Below are 9,484 nucleotides of genomic sequence, written 5' to 3'. Positions count from 1 at the left end.
TTTACATTTAAATTTTTTATTTTAGAACTTTGGTTACATGATTACGTAAAATTGGTTCTATGACTAATTCGACATTATATATAATCCGTTTAAATCGTAATTTATCTATATAACTGTAATTAATTCGAAATGGATATATATAATTTCATTTAAAGGGTTGAAACGAAATACCTTCTGCAACTTGTATAAATAATTTAATTAAAAGTTCTAACTTACGTAACAGCAGTATCGTCTGACATACGAGGGATAGTCACAAACGTCGTCTTCTTCAGGTACAGGTGAGATGCAGCGACAGTAGTTGCTTTTGGCGTAGGTGGAAAGTCCCATTCTTGCGAGAGATATTTTTTTCCGAGGGTGAATTATCCCTTGACGGACAGCGTGGGAACGAAATGGCGTGTTCAAGTTGTGGTACGTCTCCTAATTCCCAGTTTCCTAAGACTCCATGGCACTTGTAACATCGTACATCATCGCCACGTTGCATATAGTAGAATCCAGCCTCCGCTAGTTTTTCTTTAGTGATGTGCGGATTGTTCCAGTGGTGAAATGTTTCAAGTCGAAACGTTTCATTTTCCATAGCTGATCTAGATACAATATGTTCTATAGTTTCAAATGATACATTATCTAAGCCTACATGCTAAAGCCTAATTTTCTCACTTAGCCTACTAAACCAAATTTTTTCAATATGGTTAAATTTCTACGCTAAAATTCTCAATATAAACGCTTTTTCAATATGCAAATTGTTTGGAAAATTGACTAAAATATATATATGTGTGTGTGTGTGTGTATGTTTAGTTTACTACAAAATAAAAATAGTAACTTACTTTCTACGCTAATCTTACCCCTACACGACCTAATTTAGGCTTAATTTTCTGTCTAATATATAAAAGAACGCCTAAAAATTTCATTTTAAATATAATAAAATAGAAACTGACTTTTTTCTCTTTGACTGTCGGAAACCCTAAGCCTATGCCGTAAAATAGAGCTGACGAACGGCTGAAAACGGAGCAAAAACTGCGTGACCTTCAATGACAATTCCCTAAGACTGAAAGAAAGAACGCTTAGTGACGTGAAGATAAGACTCTTTATTGAGATAACGAAAACTGCATCTAAGAATTGATTCCCATGACTACACTGACGTCATATCTTAAGTACCAGTGGAAAAAAACCCCCACTGACGGTTTACCAGGAGGAGGAGGACCTCTAACAAGACTTTTCTGAACCTATTATCGTGTAGAAAAAACCCATTGCTCAAAGTTCAGTTATCTTATTAAACGTGCGCGCGCACAGAAAAATAAACGAGTCACGTGAGAATCGGTACGTCACGAGCCCCTATCGAGAATTGTTGGTACTATGAAATTCTACGTGTAAAAAAATCGCTCAAAGTTCAGTTATCTTATTAAACGTGCGCGCACGGAAAAATGAAAGTCACGTGAGAATCGGTACGTCACGGGAAATAGGGGAAGTGTCATCACTTGAGCTCTTTTATCAATATATTTCATTTAGTATTATTTCAAAGTTTAGATGGCGCCATGGTGCTAAATACAGTAAGCCCTAACTAAAATATGGTAATAGTATGCAATAAAGAACGCAAAACGTATTTAAAGGCTTTATTATTATTATTATTTTCGTTCGCGTTGGTTCTTTTTCCTCTGATCTCCTAGTTTCTGCTTCTCTCTTTAGTATTAAAAATAATTTCCTATACATAAACCATTTCCTAACTGGTGGACTTTGTTAAGATTAAAATTTTACTTATAATATGCTTGTTTACGAAATTAATTAGCGTAAATTTTAGTTCGCCCTGCCTCCAAAATATCTAATAGCGCTAGTACATTCTCGATAAATATACAAGTTCTTGGGGAATATGAGACGTTTTCTTATCAAATATAAGCCAAGTTTGTAGCTTATTGTCATTGGTTCCATAACAAAAACCACATTGTAACGTGATAATGGCTACCCCTATCGAGAATTTTAGGCACTACGAAATTCTACGTGCCAAATATTGTAACGTCCCCCAAAGGAACACATCACAACTACTTATAATACGCTAATTAATTTCGTAAACAAGCATAAATTTTAGTTCGCCCTGCCTCCAAAATATCTAATAGTGCTAGTACATTCTCGATAAATATACAAGTTCTTGGGGAATATGAGACGTTTTCTTATCAAATATAAGCCAAGTTTGTAGCTTATTGTCATTGGTTCCATAACAAAAACCACATTGTAACGTGATAATGGCTACCCCTATCGAGAATTTTAGGCACTACGAAATTCTACGTGCCAAATATTGTAACGTCCCCCAAAGGAACACATCACAACTACTTATAATACGCTAATTAATTTCGTAAACAAGCATAAATTTTAGTTCGCCCTGCCTCCAAAATATCTAATAGCGCTAGTACATTCTCGATAAATATACAAGTTCTTGGGGAATATGAGACGTTTTCTTATCAAATATAAGCCAAGTTTGTAGCTTATTGTCATTGGTTCCATAACAAAAACCACATTGTAACGTGATAATGGCTACCCCTATCGAAAATTTTAGGCACTACGAAATTCTACGTGCCAAATATTGTAACGTCCCCCAAAGGAACACATCACAACTATCCAGATCCGCAAACGTTGAGAGGATTGTGCGACACTCCTCTCTACGAGGTCCGCACTCTGGATAGAAATAGAAGAATTGCGGCCGAGAGAGGTCAGACTCGCTCCAGTCTCAGACGCAGTCGCGTCGCTCACGGAGCCGCCCTTCGTCAACTTCCAGAACCTGCCGCCCGCCGATCAAGCAGTCCTGCCGCCCGCCGCTCAAGCAGTCCTGCCGCCCGCCGATCAAGCAGCCGAGAAGCCGCCGCCGACGGAGCCGTTACTTGAACCGCAGTAGAGTCGCGCATAACTATTCACATGTACATATCAAATTGTAAATAAATAACATGTAAACTAAATCCGACGTCACATTGGTGGAGGCGCCGTCTGCGATTCGTCACCCCTCGCTGCTGCACCCACAAATCATCACCAAGGCCCGAAAATGATCCCGATCTTCCGAGGATTGCCGCACGACAATTTTGATGTTTGGCTGGAAGCATTTACGTCGACCGCAACGGAATACGATTGGACATTCGCTATTTGGCCTAAATTCGCCTATATGTATTTCGAAGGACCAGCCCGATCATTCTACGTAGCTCTTCTCGCCGCTGACCATCAATTGGCCAGACATTCAGACGGCTCTTCAGCAGCAATATGGCCGTACGACCACCATCCAGAACCCAAAGCCGCTACAATCCCGATGTAGGACGGCAGCCTTTCCCGGGGAATTCAATTACTGGACCTTGCATCGCCCCATTGAAGTCCTTCCCGCTGCTTATGTCCTAGATGAACCAGCCAAATCAGAAGCTAAGACCGCCAACTTGACCACGACAAGGACCACCAATTTAACCATGACAATGATGACCCCGATTTCAACCACACCGACGACGACCACCCTTTAGACCACACCAATGACGACGACCACCATTTAGACCACAACGATGACGACCACCATTTAGACCACAACGATGACGACCACCATTTAGACCACAACGACGACGACCACCATTTAGACCACACCGATGACGACGACCATTTAGACCACCGCGACGAAGACCGCCATTTGGGCCACGACAAGGACGACCACCCTTATGCCCAGGCCGATGACGACCACCATTTAGACCAATCCAACGACGACCAACGTTTCGATCTTGAGAATGACCTTCTTGCTTCACCAGCCGCTGTTGCCGTACCCGTACATGTCATCCTTTCCGTCCCCGGCGCTGTAGAAGATACCGCTGTTTCCTTACACTTCGCCAAAGTTCCTGTTGCTACCCAAACGATGAAAGTTCCGGCCGTTAATCTAGACGTTCTGAAACAACCTCCAAACAAAGTCGCCATCACCGCACTTAGACCCGGGGCGGGTCTCATCGAAAGGGGGAGCTATATAATAATAATAATAATAATAATAATAATAATAATAATAATAATCAGCTAGGCTAATACCCAAGGCACCACCTTAGGCCTAAGTCATCATGCGACTTTTGAAGCCCTTAATTCAGGTGGCCGGGTTACAATGCGTAGGAGGGTGGTGGCAAGCCCTGCATGCCACGAGATCGAGCCAACAGCTCCCTACACTAACTATTACCGTTAACCTAGACAAGTTTTTATGGAAGGGGAAACCGAAGAACTCGGGGGAAAACCCCTTAAACCAGTGGGGAGAGAACTTGCAAACTCAACGCAGAAGGAGTTGTTCCGAGGTTTCACCCAGTGCCACAATCTGGGATCGAACCCGGCTCCTCTTGCTGCGAGGCGAAAGTGCTAACCACTCCGCCACCCCACCTATAACGTCCCCCAAAGGAACACATCACAACTATCCAGATCCGCAAACGTCGAGAGGATTGTGCGACACTCCTCTCTACGAGGTCCGCGCTCTGGAAAGAAATAGAAGAATTGCGGCCGAGAGAGAGGTCAGACTCGCTCCAGTCTCAGACGCAGTCGCGTCGCTCACGGAGCCGCCCTTCGTCAACTTCCAGAACCTGCCACCCGCCGATCAAGCAGTCCTGCCGCCCGCCGCTCAAACAGTCCTGCCGCCCGCCGATCAAGCAGTCGAGAAGCCGCCGCCGACGGAGCCGTTACTTGAACCACAGTAGAGTCGCGCATAACTATTCACATGTACATATCAAATTGTAAATAATTAACATGTAAACTAAATCCGACATCACAATATCTTATACTGATCTGGACAAATACAGATATTTTAAATAGCCATGAAACGTAAACTTATCAAGATAAGAAATGGCATATAATGAGACTATATATAACTAGATAAAGTTCTTTATAATAAAATTATATTCTTAAAACGCTAAACCTGTAAATTTTACATAAATATTTCCTTATAATAAATACATTTACGAAACATTTTTTTTTAAACATAAAGAAGCCATTTTTTTGTTAAACACTAGTTATTTTTTTTGGTACACACTAGTCCCAATTCCATGTGAAACTCTTTGAGATTCTTTAAGTTCCTTTTGAGTTACAAAATAGGGTTTTAGAAATACATTTTTCCTATTTCATTAAATATAAGTATTAAAATTAGAATTGCTGCATTAAATTATGCATTTGTACTGTAAACAATACCTGCATTTGAAATTGTATAACATAAAAACACAGTTTAAAAATAAAAATATATCAAGGTTTTCAATTCAGTTAAAAATAACTAAATTAGATGCATTGATGTTCTAAAAGGAAACCTCAGGCAAAGTGTAAATTGCTAAGACTAAATTTCTAACTCTAATAATGAGTAAATCAATTATACAATTATCTATTCATAAGTGTTAGAGATTTTATTACAATGAAATAAAACAATGAAGAAATGTATATGATATAAATTTAAGAAAACTCAAACAATCGACAGACATACCTTTTCTGTTTAAAATCAACAATTTTATTATTCTTTAAATGTTTAATTTCTGATCCATGGTTAATTTAAACTTACAAAATAAAATATCAAAGGGACTGATACTTCATGGTATGAAGTATCAGTCCCTTTGATATTTTATTTTGTAAGTTTATTATTCTTTCTTATAATTTTTTTAACAATCATTTGTTTTTATATAGATAACCTGAGGACGGCTATAATATGAACATATACCTATTAAAAATTGGGAATAAAACAAAAACCACCTTAAGTTTACTATTTTTATATTCACACGTCCTCAATTATGCAAATTTTATATTAACATTTCTACTATACATATTTCATAATTAATATTCACATAAATAATTATTTTTTATATAAAATCGTACAATTCTATCAGAACTTAAACCGGAAGATTCAGGCATATTATTTCCAAATACACAAACTACATTTGGAGTACTAATATTTATACTCACACAATTATATTTCGTATTAACAATTTCACCATCTTTTAAACTTTCAAATACTGCCAAGTGTTCGTCGCATATTTTTGTACTTCTCAAGGTGTTAAAGAAAAAGTGGTTTTCAGCCAGAGCAAACCCTTTTCAATTGAAAAAGCATTTCACTTCCCGAAACTGTCACTTGCTGACAATGTGTAAAATTGGGCTTACGGGATTTCAAGTAATTTAACATCCACGTTTTTCCTTCATTTCCATATTTTCCTATTACAAATATTATTTTTCGGTCTGAGAGAATAAAATGTTCCAATAAACCTTTCTGCCATGGTCTAAGTTCTATATCTTTGTTTATTCGTTTAGGGGTTTTCATTTGTTCCACCCAAGCACTTGTCAAATTTCCAAAGAGATGCGATGGAAGTCCAGATCGAGCAACGGCTTCTGCGCGGACTCGTTGTATATCAATTTCCGCTTCTACTTTGCCTAAGTTTACTTTGTGAGGGTTTAGACTGCAACGTCTAATATGTCAACTCAGTTGTAATTTAAACGTTTTATTGCACGTTGTACACGATGCAAGTTTACATTTATGGGTTCTTAATCTATAGCTACGTATTCGTTTCTCGCAACTTGGACACTGAATTTATTTGTTTCGACCCCTTTGGAATATATTCAAAGGAGACAAACACGTACGTTTTACTCGAACCGAGTATATTCATAAACTGTTCTCGATTTTTGGGGGGATCTCCGTATATAAAGTATAAAATGTGTGTTCTGAGGGTAGAAATAATATCAGCCCTATTTTGATTTTCTTCCAAGTTAAGTGTTTCAAACAACGTTTACTTATTCCGCACCTTCAATCCATTTTTTTCACATTAATTTGATATAACCTTGTATCTTCCTACAATTCAGGTTTATGCTATGCACAATTCCCTTATTCATTACATTCAACATTATAGGATGAATATATATAAAATCAAGAACGCATAGAGGTACATAGAAATACCTCTATGCGTTCTTGATTAAATAAAGGATATTAAAGGACAAATTTCGTACAGTCATGAAAAGAAAATGGGCACTTAGAATGAAAAGCAGTAAGAAATGAAATCAGACTACGCGTTCTAAAAACACTTAGGAACTAAAAAGGTTGAGTACAAGCAGAATTAAATTAAAGTTCTAGCATAAGGATATGACAGTTATTGGGGTTGCAACTAAAAGATGGCAAAGCTACACTAGTCCCAGGTCACTAATTCTGCCAGAGAAAAGGGATGTCCTTCTGGTGAATGAGAATTTCATTCTCAATCACCGGAAGGACACAAAGAGCTTGGCTCCCGCCGTTCACCCGCGCCTATCCCGTTCCTCCCCCACCCGCGCCTCTCCTCCCTTGATCACCAGAATTTCTAATCACCAGAATTTCTAATCACCAGAATTTCTATTCACCAGATTCTCCCGTTCACGGGTTGCTTTCCCCCCAACCCCCATTCACTGGATACTTTATCTCTCGTTCACCAGCTCCTTTCCCCCATTGCTTTCACCCCTTCTAATCACCAGTTGCTTTCCCCCAACCCCCATTCACTGGATACTTTATCTCTCGTTCACCAGCTCCTTTCCCCTATTGCTTTCACCCCTTCTAATCACCAGTTGCTTTCCCCCATCCCCATTCTCCAGAATTAGTTTTCCTCGTGCAGATATCTGGAGATTAGATTTTTACCCGTTTGCTTATCACTTCTGAACCCCTTAATTTCTAATCTCTAGGTAATAAAAACAAGAAATATACATTTCCAATTTTATTTTACTTTTAATTACATGATTGCGTAAAACAGGTTCTAATATTAGACCGACAATATAAATAACGCGTTTAAATCGCATTAGATTTTTACCCGTTTGCTTATCGCTTTCGAACCCCTTAATTTCTAATCTCTAGGCAATAAAAACAAGTTATTTACATTTAATTTTTTATTTTAGAACTTTGTTTACATGTTAGTAGGTACTATCAGATATTCCATTAGATGGTTATCTTGTGCATTACACAATGAAAACAAATTAAAGTAGCTAAGTTTACAGGTTAATTGATTATCTACGAGTAAATTAGTAAAATCTTGTAGTACTTCCGAGGGTGCTTTAAAACAGCCAAAATAAGATTTTACTTGATGGTACGAATTAAATTGATCTGGGTACAAAAATAAACCCTCGAAAGGTTTTCCATATAATAATTCGTGAATTTTTTTAAGGTTTTTAACAATAGCTAAGTACATGCATTCGATAACATTTTTATGTTCGTTTAAAAGATTTATTTGAAACCGAATAAAATCAATTTTTTTTTGGAACTCACCGATTTCGCGAGCTCCCAGATCCAGAACATGACCGTAGGCAGAGTTCAATTTGATGTTGTTGCTCGTGGCGACGACGGATACGTTGTTGTCGTGATAGTCGATGATGTTGTGGGTTAGAGAGGATGCTCCGGTTTGCGTAGCGGTGAAAAGATCTCCCCAAAGAGAGAGTAGATTGGTGAAAGCTTCGGAGGTCAGGAACAGAATATTTTCGTTCGATTTTTTGAAGAAGAGAACTTGTAATTTTGATCCGTCGAAACCAAAAGAAATGTAGACTGATCCTCCTAACGTGATTTTTATGTTGATACGTCTTTCTTTGCCCCTGCGTTTGGATACGGTATGCGTCTCGGCTATAGTAAATGAAAATGTTAAGCCTTTGTCTATTGAAATAGTAATAGTATTAATAAAATAATGCTTACCAATAGATCGTTTTTCCATGTTTACGGTAGATGACGAGAGCAAAGCGGATGCACTTCTTTTCAGTTCAGCGTCTCAGAGAGAAATGACGCATGGGAGATTAATCAGTTCCTATCTTGTTGAGATTAATTCATCACGTGATCTAAACTTCAAATAACCCTCAAATTCTATCGGCTCTCTCTCTCTGAGATAACAGTTCTAGACCCTCGAAATTAAACCGTCCCGTGCTCGAAACTGCCTCTAATTATTCCCATTGACGTCACATATTAATCCACTTGGAAGAAGAAAAAAACCCATTGTAGTTTCCTCTCGAGAGCTTGTGATGCAATCATATCCTAGAAAACAATACAATTAATAGAAATTAACATAAAATTAGTATACTTTTAATACCATTTTGTGAACTACAGTGAAAAAAGTTACAATTTTACGGTAGAAACGTTTTCAAAATACCACAAAATGAACTCAAATAAGAAAATTGTAATTAAAATAATCACTACGGCTATAATTTTAGAAGGTTGATTCAGGACGGTGATTATGGCTGATGTTTGTACTTCAGTGTCCATATCGGAAATGAAGTTAAATGGAATATTTTGCGTAAATAAGTATAAATTTTAGCATAACCCTAATATATTCTCGAGAACTGAACAAGTTCTTTGGGAATAAGAGATAAGCTTACTATCTTCCCCTAGGCCCTATATAAGGGGGTGCCTGAACCGGGGGAACGTCACTCTATTGTTGTTCTTTGTGCGTCTAGTACCAGGATTTTTTTTTGAAGCGCGCCCTCTCTCTCTACGTAAGTTTATTTTGATTTTTTTTATAGTAATTTTTTGAATAAGGTTTAAGTA

The 9,484-nt window shown here is 37.9% G+C and overlaps 1 protein-coding gene across 1 annotated transcript; it reads right to left on the bottom strand.

The window, feature by feature from the left end:
- Positions 1-7,709: 7,709 nt before the first annotated feature.
- Positions 7,710-8,974, bottom strand: LOC149931665 (uncharacterized). Its single transcript, XM_090155785.1, has 2 exons — positions 8,642-8,974; positions 7,710-8,572 (listed from the first exon to the last, which is right to left on the bottom strand). Exons 1-2 carry the CDS (start codon positions 8,658-8,660, stop codon positions 7,866-7,868), a joined length of 726 nt encoding a protein of 241 aa, XP_090011911.1. The 5' UTR covers positions 8,661-8,974; the 3' UTR covers positions 7,710-7,865.
- Positions 8,975-9,484: the final 510 nt, after the last annotated feature.

This window comes from Leiobunum rupestre, chromosome 8 (genome assembly GCF_980474605.1).
Source record: "Leiobunum rupestre chromosome 8, qqLeiRupe1.1.hap1, whole genome shotgun sequence".
Classification (NCBI taxonomy): domain Eukaryota; kingdom Metazoa; phylum Arthropoda; class Arachnida; order Opiliones; family Sclerosomatidae; genus Leiobunum; species Leiobunum rupestre.
This window is presented reverse-complemented; position numbering and strand designations above follow the sequence as displayed.